Genomic DNA, 14,517 nt, shown 5'->3' on the forward strand with positions numbered 1-14,517 from the left:
AAAACATGAATTTCAGAATTTCTTTGTGTTTAAATGACAGTATGAACTCTTGCTTCCATGGACTCCACAAGTTTGGGCAAAACCTGATGATCCATGTTAATCAGCTTGAACTGAAAATGTTCCAAAGAGCATCACATGTGCTTTAATTGAAGCAAGGAAATCTGACCTTCTGTATGAAGTTAACATGGTCAATGTCACAAATTTCCTATATATAGTGCAAAAGCTTATATATTTCTCATTCATCTTACATAATAACATTTCTTTGTATAATATTCCAAAATCCAAACACTTTGTTTGTATTCAGGTTTAAAATGTAATGTTTTCTTCCAGATTTTCAATTTGGTCTCAAGCTTAGCTTTGCAGCTATTTTGTTTAATGGAGTATTAGTGCAATACTGGACCATCTTAAATATTTCTTAGGTTTTGAAGGCCAGATTTTGTATGTGATTTTAGACTTTTGGACCCCACTTTCTATTTGCATTAGAAACACAAGAGGTTCATTTTGGTCAGGTTACATTTGATATCTGATTATGACGTTGACATAATTTGCGCAAATGCTCTGTGATATGCAAATTAGGAACTTTAAGCAACTTGAAACTCATTTAAGCATCTGATTTGCGAAGTATTAATGAGATGGCCTGATTATAACGAACGGTAAGAATGAATAACGAGTATCGCATTATACTTTAATGCACATTTAGTTGATTATGTCAGATTACACATCATAAAATATCTCACAGGCTTCTTTGATAGCCACAGACATAGAAAGACACACAAAACTCCGGTAACTCCATTAGATTCTTCTTTGTGGATTCTTCCTTACGTATGTTCAAGTGTAAATCTTTCCTCTTTGTGATGAAGTGCTTGTTCCTGGGCTGTATTTGGTTCATTATTGATTTTTCGATTGCAGGGCAATGCGTTCTGCCATCACACCCACACCTATATACTAATGATGAGGGGGTTTGAGCAGGTCTGTCTATTTGCCCCGGGCCCAAAGGAAAAATATGAAGAAAAAAAATAAATAAAAGAGGAGGAATAGCGAATGAGAAGGAGAGACCGTTCTGTAGAGTCGAGGAGTTGGTGCATGTGTCCTAATCGGCGTATATGATAAAACCAGAGAAGGTGCTGTACTTGTTGTTGTTGCCCCCGTGGGCTTTGCCCCCATCTAGTTTTATGTAGATTTCATCTCCCGGCTCCAGGTGAAGAACGGCACTGTTGCTGGCGTAGTCATAGTTCTGATCCGCATCTTGGGCGATGGCGCTTGCACGGACCTGCGAGAGGAAAGAAACATTTAGTCAAAAGCTCCAGCTGTCAACTTTCAATACTTGATATGCATACTTTATATGCTACCCAAGTGTATAGAACAGACCTAAACATCTAAGCAGATAAATCTCCTGAGACCCAGCAAAAAAACATTATAAAAAAAAGGTTTGGAGATTTTGATTTTGATTGAAACAAATAACTAGTTAGAATAGTTTATTATGTTATTGTCACACTATATCATTATTATACCATATACTGTATTATTAGCCACACCCTCAAGTAATTTTCTTTTAATAGTGCTTTTCACAATAAACATTGTTTCAAAGCAGTCTAGATACCCAGACCTTTGGTATCACATAAAAGAGCAGAATGTTGTCTTTAAGATGCACCAGGGCTTAAAACAGTGCCATGTATAGTTGTCCAGTATGATACATAAAAATGACAGCAAAAAATAACAAAATGAATGAGTGGGTCTCATGGGGGATGATTGTAAGCAATCAATGCATACTGTAAAACTGACATATCTTTTTTTTATTTTATTTTTTTATTTTAGGACCACAGAAAGTATATATACTATAGTAATATAGTGTATTTCTTTCAGTCTACTTTTTAATGAGACTGTTCATAATGCATCTGTCATGCTGGTGCTTCATGATACATGGAAAACTGCTTGAACTCACTGAGGCTGTTGCATTTATTAACAGTTTGTGTATTTATTTAGCCATGAAAAAAAAAAAGGTCAAATCATTCATTTTCACCTTGCGAATGTTTTTCTTAAATTTAACATACTGATTTGGGTTGGTGCATAACCCAAATCATTGCTTTAAGGAAAATAAAAAATGTAAGTTAGTATCATTAGAGACAAAATCAGTTTTCATAAAATTGCATGCTGGATTATTAATTTCAACATCAGGAAATCTGGTAGAAATGCACTGCTGATTGTTTTCAAATTTATTTCTCAAATCAGAACATCTGAGAATGCTACTAAAGGTTTGTAGGGTACAACAGGGCTAATGGCACACCTTAAGGAAAATTAGCTTTTTTCGGTTCACAAAGTGTATCAAGATTCAACAAATACATTTACTTTCATTGAATATTGAAGAACAACATCAATTGTGTGAAAATAAATAACAACAGATGGTTGTTTTGATAAATTATTTTCTTTCTTTGCTTTTTTTTTTTTTTTTTTTTAAGTGGTGAGGGGACTTATATTGATGTATTTTTAAGACTGGTGCAATTGTTATAGGACACAATTTGTCAGCTTTTGCAAAAACTTTTAAGACCCTTTTTTTCTTGTAACTAATTAAGATAATGCTTATTCAAAATAAAATGATATAATATTTCCATATATATATAAATCCATCAAAACATATCACTGAAATGATAGATGAGTGACAGAAAACCTACATTTTTAAGAAAGAAAGAAATAACTTGGTTTATAAATGCTCATCATTCTTCTGATGCTTTGTATAATAGTCAGAATGTTTTAGCACATACAGTTGTTTGTGTAGTTTCGTGATGTGCGCGCGAGCTCACCTGGTTGTTCTTACACAAATCAGCCCACATGCTGGTTCCGTCTCCTCCTCGCATGAGCACATGGTAAGTAAAGAAGTAAATTCCCGGTATGGAGCAGGTAAATTTCCCCGTCGCGGGGTCGTAATGATTCCCGAGATTCGTGACCACATCATCAAACTTCAGCAGCTCGTAGCCCTCGTGTTGCTTTTTGAGCCCTGCGTAAAAAGCTATTTTAGGTACGGTGCTGTAGGTGGCCGCGCTGATGGCACCTGTGGCCACATTCGGTCCCGGTTGTCCCGGTAATCCAGGTCGGCCTGGGTCTCCTCTCTCCCCGGGCGGTCCAGGTAGCCCCGGTTCCCCAGGCGGGCCCCTCGGACCCGCTTTCCCCGGGCGCCCCGGTTCACCTTTCGGACCTTGTATAAAAGTTGGTAAGGACTGCATTAGGTTGCTGTCCCGGACCGTGTCTGCTGAGACCGTGCTGGTCGGAGATTTTGTGCCATAAGTGTCGCAAACCATCCTGCAGGTGCCGAGCATCTCGTAGTGCGCTGCGGAGGTCCCGGCGGAACTCACCAAAACCGGGATCAGGATCACCAGCACCAGGACCATGACCACGCCGAGCACCCCAGCCGCGATCAACCGCTTCCTGCCGACGAGTCGTGTCAGGACCGGCCGGTCCTCTTGTCTGCTTTTGGGCGAAATTTTGATTGCTGGTGAGGGACCCGTACAGATGAGAAAAAAAGTCCAATTGGTTTTGTTAATGAACTTTTGGCCAGGGCCCCAACCGCTTCTCTTTTTTTCTTCTTCTTCTGAACTTATTTTCTGCTGATGTTGGCTTACTCAAGTCCCACTAAAACACACAGCCCTGCCTCAGCATCCGCACCTCTCCAGAAGCGCATCACCATCAGCATCTCTCCATGTGGACGCGCAAAGAAAACCAAAACTCCACTGACGGACGAAAAAGCACTGCGATAACCTCCCTTTGCTTTTAGCCTTTTTTCTGCGTACACTAGATGGGATGAGTTGGGAATAGCTGGATAAAGGTGGGAGACATAGGCTACAGATCTGGAGAAGTGAGACGCTCTGAGCGCGTGTGTGAGCGCGGCGCAGACCAGGAGAGAGAAAGAGGGAGGGAGAGATCGAGTCTTATAACACACCAAACCACAAGAATCTAACAGACTAAGCTCTCCAGGAGAGACAGGCAAAAAGCAACTAAACCAAAATCAGACGGGACAGTAGACATATCGCACTTGAAAACACAGCGGGGCATGTTGTCACAGTAAATGGGCCAGGTAGTAACAAGGGAAGCTGCTGTTTTTTAACAGTGATTTGAGAATATATTTCTTGAATTATAAAATCTGAAGTAAAAGAAAAGCCAACTTCCATAGAATACCTGTATTTTAAAGGAATTGAGTTATTTCCATCTTTTCATTGCAGTTTAGAGGAAATTTAAAGCAGAATTTAATACATAAAAAGAGAATAATATCTTGAAATGTCTTTAAAAATCAATTACAACATGCATAAACCAGCACATAAAATAATTTGCTTATAAAATGTTTATAACATGTATTATATTGGCATTTAATGGCTTTTTAGTGTTTTATATATATACATATAGTTTGTAAATAAATATAGTACTATTATAATGATGTTTGAAGCAATGTTTAAACAGCAAAAATTGAAAGGTAACATAGAATAATATGAAAACATTTTGGCTAACAGGAAATAATCAACCATATATACTAATAAATTAGAAAAAAAATTTGACAACTTGCCCCAACCCGACATTAATGAAACACTCCAGCCCTGAGAACACAGTTCAACCTTGCATTAAAAGTCTACAATCATAAACCCTTGACTTAATTTATTATATTGTGGTTTTATTGTATTTGCTTGTTTAGCTAAGACCTACTGCAAAAATATGATATTGTAAATTTAGTTTGGAGGATATAATTCACAAAAATATATCTTAATGTTGAACTAGTTGTTTAAAACCAACATACAAAACCCTTTTAATAGGAAAAAAAAATCTATTTGTGCAATTGGACTTTAGACTCAAAGCCTTATAGTTACTGAGATATAGCCCTTGTGACAACTAGCCCTGGTCTCCCTGCATGTAAATACAGTATGTGTAACAGATTCTGTAATGTAGATATTTTTTTGGCCTCATTAAATTGGGTTTCATTGGACATGCAACCCAAACTTTAGCATTCACGCAATCCCGTTTTAGTCAAGTTAATGTTCTAGGTCACAGCACAGTGAAAAAATAAGCTATTGGAAATGTTTATTCATTATTTCGATCAAGTCAATGAGAATGAACTTTCAAGGTAACAGCAGAACTGCTAAACGACACGTCTGCCAATAGTATAGACCTGCCAGTGATGCGCTGCCACTACAGGATGCTAGAACAAATCATTCATTTAACTCCAATCTGAGAATCGAAATTCTTAGGTGCATGACAGTTTTGGTGCATCTCACATAATATTCAACTGGTCATTTGATTAGTGACCTCTGTTTTGCAAAACTATTGGCTACACATTGTGCATCATTGGCCTTCCACTTTGACATATACCATCGCCCTGAAATTCATGTACCATGGTATTTGCATGGTACTCCAAGGCACTTTCAAGAACACCATGGCACTACCATAATACATGTAAAAAATCAAATGGTAGTACCATTTTGCTACTTTTTTGAATGTGTCGTTGGACTGATCCTGGAGGTTTTCGTGTTGTGTTAATAAATTAAAACATATTTTAAACCTACAAACAGTCACATCTCCAATCAGCATGCCATTTATGGTAACCTCTTTAGCAACTGTGTTGGCACTGAATCAGTTTTATTGTTCTGTTTTGATTCAGCGAGATCTTGAACACACCCAATTATTCTCAGACAGCACAATGGACCACTATCCATACTGCTTACCTTGAGTGCTTGATGAAAGTCTGTGTTCAACAGTGTCTCAGACTACACCATTTCATTGGTCGGCCTCGGACCTGCTCTCTAGAGGAGTTTCCCTCACCCCATAAATCAAGTGGCAAAAATCAATGACCTTGGTTAGTGAAGGCCGTAATGCCCTTCAGTGTATGAGCTGCATAGAAAGTACGCCATGAGAAATCGTTGAAACGGGGTGATAAAACAAACTAAACAAACCAAAAAAGTAATCAAGCCAAGCAAAATTGGCTACAAATCTGTAACTCAAGTAACAGAAAAAGACATTCCAGGATTTCACGGAAAGGTCAGTGAGTAATTGTTGGCAGTGACGCGTGTCACCTTGCATGGTGATCCATCACCATATGGAGGCATTTTTAAACTTCATCATCCCATTTCCTATAATCACTGTTAGAAGTATGGTAAACACTCAGGCTGGGATCTAAAGAACCGTTTCTTGAGCAACAGATTGACTGCTTGACGACTTTGGCCAGCAATGAATGTCCAACAATTTGTGCCAAACATTGAAAACCACACCTCTCAAACTCTACAAGACTTAGAGATTGAAATGTGAGGGCATTGAGAAAGTTTCGAAAGCGGATGAAGAATACCAGGGGAGACAGAGAGAAATGGAGAGAATGGGAGAATGGTACATGGTGTGGACTTTGCCATGGACAGATGTTCATGATGAGTTTGGGAGTGTGTCGAAAGAAAGTATATTGGGAAAAAGTATGCACTGGACAGATGTGCCTGCTGAGTGTGAACGAGAAGGATATGGTGGCACACACACAGCTTCTGGACAAGGTAATAATGAGATTAGAATATTAGCTGAGAGGTGTTGAGACAGGAACTTCCATGGGGCTTTCAAAGAACTTCTTCCAACACAAACCGCATCATCTGGCTCACAGCACTGAAAGGTCAGCTCTTTCACCCCCGATCACCTGTCATGGATTTGGTCAGGGCCATGAGAGGGCCTCCAATGGGAAGCTCATTTTTAGATGTGATAATCTTCTTTAGCTCTTTCAGATCACATATTCCAAATCAAGCATTGTGCTTCAGATAATTTACAAGATGTTTTTTTATAACTTCTTTATAACTTTGAAATTCTTTCAAATAGAAAACTTCTGCTCTTTTTGAAGATGGTGTTCCTTATCTGTAATGCAAGAAAATCAATGATTGTGTTTAAATGCACATGAGTGGCAAACACGTGCGGAGTTGGTTTTTGAACAAACATTGTGCCTCATTCATCCACACGCGTGGATCAAATCTATGTTTATTCATAAATTCACAAATTTATTCATAAACTGCCACATTGATTCTGCAATAAAAAACAATACAATAAAATACACAAGACCTAATTCATTAAAAACAAGAGCAGAACCAATTTTTGTGTAGATAGTCATTGTAGAACCCATTTTTTTATTGCATTGATGTGACAATAAACATATTATAATAAAAAAGCTAGCTGAGCACAATTTCTGTGTAAATCGTTCGTAAAATCTTTTTCCGTAAACTGCATTGACACGTCAATAAAATAATTTATAAAAAAAATTAGACCTACCTATTATGATGATGGTTCATGAATCATTTTCATAAACTGTCACTGTCACCTTATTCGTAAAACACGAGCAGAACAAATGTGTAAATAGTTCGTAAAATAATTTTTAAGTAAACTGTCGTATTGATGTGGCAATAAAAAAACAATACAAAAAAATACATAAGACATAATTAATGAAACACAAGCAGTAGAAATGTGTCTGCATGTTTCGCAAATCCATTCTTTTACAAATTCTCGTGATGTGCTTTTCAGAACACTATAACTCTACAGGTCATATGCTTCTACCGATTAACAATTTATGCTGAAATAAGAAATGCTGAATCGTCAAACAAAATGGTGACTTTATTTTAATGTAAAATATTCAGAACATTGCACATGGCTTCATGTGCCCCTAATAAAACATTTACAAATATTACAGCTTTATAATGAGATTGCAATAAAACATTGTGAACTTTTACAATATACAATAGATCTGAAAAATTAAAACTTAGAATTCATCCAAGCTTTGCAGAATTGGATGATGTTAGTGTACGTAACCTAAAGGCGTAGTGGGAGTCACTGTTATTGCTAAATTATTTCAACCACAATCCGGTGCTTTTTAAAACACTGTCCTGTTCTGTAAAAGTTGCACTGTCATGTTACGTTGAAAATAATAACAAAGAGAAACAATGGCTGTTGTGTTGATGTGATATCTTGTTGACCCTCTTAAATGGCCAGTGGGATGATTCTGTCTGGATTCTGCTGTGTGTACCATCTGAAGCTTTCGTTTGCAGCCATTCACATCTGTCATTAAGAGGCAGAGGACGCAGTCAGTGGCGTCCCCCCAGAGACCTGACACAATCCTGCTCCGACTCGACTAAGACCCCAGAACTCTTGCTAAATCCCTGTATGGATACACAAACCTTGTCACTAGCCCCCAGAATTGACTAAGAATTGCTGCTCTCTACATGTGGTTGGCTGGATAGGACAACACTTCCTCTGCCTCTCAAGAGATCTAGGCAAAAAAAAAAAAACCTGATTTACGTCCAATGCGATATAGCTGACAAGAGAGTGCCATTAAATGGATGGTTCACACAAAAATGAAAATTCACATCCCATATGACTTATTTTTTCTGTACAAAAAAAAAAAAAAAGAAAAAAAGAGACATTTTAAGAAATTAATGTACTAAATGGTGACTAGAGCTTTAAAAACAGTAGCTTTGTGTGAGTACTAGACCAACATTTATGGGTTTTTGGAAAATTCTCCACCCTCCAGAAAACTTTGAACCAGTCACTTAATTTTTTTAACTCAAAACTGGATCTGTTGGATTTGTGAACGAATCATTCCGTGAACTATTTGTTTGCAAATTGTACAATTTAAATGTCAGCCTGTTCCTTACAAAAAGCTATATGAATCACTTTTAAAATAATTTTGTGGTGCTTCGCATCATTCTGAAAGCTCCAGTTCCCATTCTGTATAATTGCATGTAAAAAAAAACACACAAGTAATTTCCTTAAAAATGTCTCCATTTGTGTAACCGCATAAGGCTTCAAAACAACATGAGGGGGAGTAAATTATGTTTTCATTTTTAGGTAAACTATTCCTTTAACTCTGACTGTACAAATATGGCACATACAGTTGAAGTCAAAAGTTTACATATACTTAGGTTTAAGTCATTAAAACTTTTATACATTTTTTAACCACTCCACAGATTTCATATTAGCAAACTAGTTTTGGCAAATCGTTTTGGACATGTACTTTGTGCATGACACTAGAATTTTTTCCAACAATTGTTTACAGACAGATTGTTTCATTTTTAAATGACTATGTCACAATTCGAGTGGGCCACAAGTTTACATACACTAAGTTAACTGTGCCTATAAGCAGCTTGGAAAAATCCAAAACATTATGTCAAGCCTTTAGGCAATTAGCTTCTGATAGGACATGTACTGAATTGGAGGTTTATCTCTGGATATATTTTCAAACTCAGTGCCCCTCTGCTTGACATCATGGGAAAATCAAAAGAAATCAGCCAAGACCTCAGAAAAAATATTGTGGACCTCCACAAGTCTGTTTCATCCTTGGGAGCAATTCCCAAATGCCTGAAGTTACCACATTCATCTGTACAAACAATAGTACGCTAGTACAAACACAATGGGACCACACAGCCTTCATACAGCTCAGAAAGGAGACACATTCTGTCTCCCAGAGATGAATGTAGTTTGGTGCGAAAAGTGCAAATCAATCCAAGAACAACAGCAAAGGACCTTGTGAAGATGCTGGAGGAAACAGGTAGACAAGTATCTATATCCACAGTAAAACAATTCCAATATAGAGATAACCTGTTTGGCTGCTCTGCAAGGAAGAAGTCACTGCTCCAAAACCACCATAAAAAAGCAAGACTATAGTTTGCAAGTGCACATGGGGACAAAGATCTTACTTTTTGGAGAAATGTCCTCTGGTAATGAAAGAAAAAATTATGTAACTGTTTGGCCATAATGACCACTGTTATATTTGGAGGAAAAAGGGTGAGGCTTGCAAGCCAAAGAACACCATCCCAACCGTGAGCATGGGGGTGGCAGCATCATGTCGTGGGGGTGCTTTGCAGCAGGTGGGACACTTCACAAAATAGATGGCATCATGAGGAAGGAAAATTATGTGGTTATATTGAAGCAACATCTCAAGACATCAGTCGGGAAGTTAAAGCTCGGTCACAAATGGGTCTTCCAAATGGACAATGACCCCAAGCATACCCCCAAAGTTGTGGCAAAATGGCTTAATGACAACAAAGTAAAAGTACTAGAGTGGCCATCACAATGCCCTGACATCAATCCGATAGAAAATATGTGGGCAGAACTGAAAAAGCATGTGCGAGCAAGGAGGCCTACAAACCTGACTCAGTTACACCAGTTCTGTCTGGATTAATGGGCCAAAATTCCAGCAACTTATTGTGAGAAGCTTGTGAAAGGTTCCCCAAAATGTTTGACCCAAGTTAAACAAGTTATAGGCAATGCTACCAAATATTTACAAAGTGTATGTAAACGTCTGACCCAATGGGAACTAAATGAAAGAAATAAAAGCTGAAAAAAAATAATTATTCTCTCTAATATTATTCTGACATTTCACATTCTTAAAATAAAGTAGTGATTCTAACTGACCTAAGACTGGGAATGTTTTCTAAAATTAAATGGCAGGAATTGTTAAATTGTGAAGGTGTATGTAAACTTCTGACTTCAACTGTAGCCTTAAATGGTGTAAATAGGCAGATTGTTGCGAGAAAACAAAAAGGACAACTTGACACAAAGACATTCAGTTTCTGGGGCATATCTATGGTAGACCCATCCAGAGGTTAGTGGTTAACATAATACTGAAGCAATATAAAACATATTTTCTGAATAAATATAAATTGGGAAGGCACGTGCAGTGAGGTTCAGCACAGAGATTGTTGGATCTTCTTCGCCCTCTTCACTTGTTCTTGGCCGCCAGGGGCTTACGGCTGATCTTCTTGGATTTGTCCATGTTCTTTTTGGGCGCCTCAGGGTTGGCCTGCATGTGTCTCCCATAAAGACTGCAAAACAAAAACAGACATTGTGTTATCACACCTGGCCACTCGTAGTTTCTGCAAAAAGGCTTGAATACAGAGTAGTGAGAAAGAGGAGTTATATTTTTAGCGTTAACCAGCTGAAAGAGGATTAATTGAGTCCAACACACTGACGGGTACCCCAGTGGGACACTGAACTCTCTGTGCTGTCCAAAACCCGTGGCTACAGCTGTGTATGGCACAGAGAGACAATTATCCACAACCACCCAACACAGAGTGGAGAGAGAGAAGACATGTAGGAAGAGCAATTTCCAGTCCAGTGGTCCCTCTCTATTTTAGAAGGACTCTACTCACATAGAGTAGATGCAGTGATACAAAGAAAAAGAGAAAGAAACAGAGAGAAAAAGAGTGGATGAGAGAGTAAGAAAATTGGACGAGAGTGAAAATGTGTATTATGGAGACACGATCCAGACACTGGCTCTGTTCCAAAACCTAGAGCTGCCTTGTTTTCCACTGCCTTCATAGGCAGCATCCTGAATTAAATCTCATAAATGACTGATTTGGAACACTCTACATAGGCGGAAACTTTGGGCTTCATACAAATGGTGACATTAGCATGTTGCTATACTAACGCCATTTTAATTTAAGTATTTTTTATTAAGTTTTGTTATTAAATAAATGTATTTATGATTGACTTATTTATTCATTATTAAGGCTTTCAATTGCTTAAAAGTTTGGTAACACTTTATATGAAGCCCATATTTATAATGCATTAAGTCGTTATAATGCATTAGTAATGTCTCATAATACACCTTATAATATGTTTAACATCTCATAAATTATTGTAACCACGATTATAATATATTATAATACTTACAGTACCTATTCATAGTTATACCTTAGAGTATAATGCATTATAAAACCAGCAACCTCCAATTTTATCTGCAGAAGTTATAATGTATTATATATATATATTTATAATAAACACAATAGGTATGCTTTAAGAAAAGTGACAAAATACATAATATTCATAAGATATTTTTAAGTGGTTATAAGACATTACAAATTATAATTAAAACTATATCAGAAACTCTCTCTCAATAATAATAATAATAATAATAAATATGTATGTTAATCACACATGTAGCCAATCTTCTTGGGTGTAAACATAACCAAGAATAGAAAATAAAAGAAAAATAAATCAAACTCATTCTATACGGGACTCTATTCAATAATATTAAATGTTTGTGAATCTTACTTGGACTTATTTTATAAATAACTTACACTGCATCAGTTTGACTTGTAAAGTATTGTATGTTACAAGTCCATGTTATGGCTGCTTATAAGTAGATATTGCTTTTGTAAATGTAATTAAAGCAGGCAAAGATCCCTTATAATATAATCAAGTCATAAAGCCTTTTGACTGTTTGCACTGTGCTGCTTTTGATGACAGCACTTATACAATTAACTTTATTAGCTTCTGCTGCATTAAAATTGTTATGATGCATTATACTCTTAAGTATAACTATAAATAGGGAAAGTCTTATAATGTATTATAACTGTAATTATAATTTTTTATGAGAAGTCATATCTTATAAGGTGTATTATGAGACATTGTAATTGCAGTATAATGCATGTCTAATGCCTTTGCAATGCATTATAAATATGGGATCCATAGAAAATCAAAATATGTAATGGAATTAATTACACGACAAGCTGATTAATGCATCTTAATCAAAACTAATCAGAAATATACCATTTTGCTGAGAAAGGCCCCAAAATAAAGAAAATCTAATATATATATATATATATATATTAATCTGATATTACACAATAACTCTGATGAGGATGCATTCATGTGTTCCACCTGTGCTGTTTTTAATTGTTGGTCTAGGTACATGTGCGTTAGATGTATACATCTGGAGCATCACACTGGTTTTCAAAGTCATAAATGCCCTGCTTTTATCAGGTTAAAAATAGTTTGAAACTTAAAAATCACATCTCGAGACCATTGGATTCTGTTGTGCTTTGTCCAGCTTTCAAGAACACGTCCTATGTGACCGAGTCTCTGAGGTTTGTTGATACTCACGTGAAAGCTTGAATTGCTCCAAATGTAGGGAAATATGTACGCAACAGCCATTTCTAATTTCAAATCTATGTATCATAGATGGATTTTTTCACTGATCTCAACACAATGTATATTATGGGATTGCATTCTACTTGCAGGATACATGCAATGCTACCTGAAATTTGTCCAAAAGAAGATATCTTAGAAGGCAGGATAATTATGCCTTTTACCATTCGGAACAGCATTTATGTTATTAAAGAATACTATTTGAGAGAGAATTCTAATTGCAGAGATGCAAAATGTCAAGTGGCAGCTCGAATTCATGACTAAAGTTCATATCAAATCTTTACAAAGGACCACACATGGCCAGAATCGTAGCTCAGTGTTTGAGCCGTTTTGATTATGCCGTAACAGAAAAGATGTTAAATGTTCTTTTTGCAAGCAAGTAGTCGTTTAGCAGACACTTTAGAATAAAGTGACCTACAGTACACCTATTTTGGGGTCAAATTGTTTATAGGATATCCCTTGGTGTGTTTGAACCCAAAGTCTTTTGGTTGGCATCTCAGAAATGTAACTTCTATAACTGTAGATTTATGTTTATGAATTTGGCTGACTTAAAGTGCATTCAATGCTCACACTGTCACTATGTGTGTTCTCTGGGATTTAAACCCATGATCTTGTCGTTGCTAGTGACATGCTTTGTCAGTTGGGCTACAGAAACACATTTAACCACTTTAACAACTTATTCTCGAAAATCAATCTCCACTGTAGTTCTAAAAATCTCATTTGCGGTTGCGTATAATCAAATATGGTGCAAGGCCGAATTAAAAAGTTGGACAGTTACAACAAATTTAAAAGAAAAGTTGTGCATAATTTAACATCAGTGAAGTGAAACATCTTTGGTTCTTGCATGTCTCATGACCTTGTCAGTGACCAATACATTCATTGTATTATACAGTTCAGCATTGATATTTTGCTAAATATTTGTTTTACTGAGGAAAGAAAGTCATGTTTTGGATGACATGATGATGTGTAAATTACGACACAATTTTCATTTTTGGGTGAACTATCCCTTTAAGTGCCTTGATCAAGAGCGCAATATCTTTAACCACTGCAGCACATCACCGGAACACCTTAAAGCGGTTTTTAAAAGTAAAAAACATTTTCACTCTAAATATGTACATGACTTTAAGATACTTCTAAGGTTTTGTGACCTGTTTGGGCAGACAGGCCAAGCACTTCTCTCATATGCATGATGACGTCACCGCTAAACTTCTCCATGTGTTTCACAGTAAGTCTCTATTGTTCATTCTGTCTATTTGTATCTCTCTTAAGCACCAGGCAGTTGGTCTATCCATGTGGTCCTGTCTGATGACCTTCCCTGGGGGCCGATGGCCCCTGTTCCTTCCTGCATCCTCCAGTGCTGCCCAGTCAGGCGTGGAAGCAAGAGCCTGCAGGGAGGCACTACTGAGGCCCCTATGGACCCTCAGAGTACAGAAATATCAGAGACCTCTACGACAGCTTTCCATCACATGCATCCCACACTGAACTGCACAAAAAAAACTCCAATAAATAAATAATTCTGACTGCAAAGTGTGTGCATGTGCTGGTTTGTATAGCGTTACTTCAAAGGTTTAGTTTAGCGTTTTTGATTAAGATACAGAG

The 14,517-nt window shown here is 37.0% G+C and overlaps 2 protein-coding genes across 3 annotated transcripts in view; both read right to left on the bottom strand.

The window, feature by feature from the left end:
• Window positions 1–332: 332 nt before the first annotated feature.
• On the bottom strand, window positions 333–3,606 carry LOC127634853 (complement C1q-like protein 3). Its single transcript, XM_052114577.1, has 2 exons — window positions 2,799–3,606; window positions 333–1,270 (listed from the first exon to the last, which is right to left on the bottom strand). Exons 1-2 carry the CDS (start codon window positions 3,381–3,383, stop codon window positions 1,091–1,093), a joined length of 765 nt encoding a protein of 254 aa, XP_051970537.1. The 5' UTR covers window positions 3,384–3,606; the 3' UTR covers window positions 333–1,090.
• Window positions 3,607–7,172: 3,566 nt separating this feature from the next.
• Window positions 7,173–14,517, bottom strand: part of LOC127634848 (ras suppressor protein 1) — a 35,532-nt gene continuing 28,187 nt past the window's right edge. Inside the window, exons 9-10 of one of the 2 annotated variants that reach the window (XM_052114563.1) lie at window positions 10,666–10,811; window positions 7,175–8,257 (exon numbers count right to left, since the gene is read on the bottom strand). In XM_052114563.1, the coding sequence (XP_051970523.1) occupies window positions 10,709–10,811 (103 nt within the window). In that variant the 3' untranslated portion in view covers window positions 7,175–8,257; window positions 10,666–10,708. Of the gene's footprint in view, window positions 10,812–14,517 lie in introns of both variants that reach the window. The other variant, XM_052114562.1, reaches the window with a different exon arrangement.

Source organism: Xyrauchen texanus, chromosome 42, assembly GCF_025860055.1.
Source record: "Xyrauchen texanus isolate HMW12.3.18 chromosome 42, RBS_HiC_50CHRs, whole genome shotgun sequence".
NCBI classification, from domain to species: Eukaryota; Metazoa; Chordata; class Actinopteri; order Cypriniformes; family Catostomidae; genus Xyrauchen; species Xyrauchen texanus.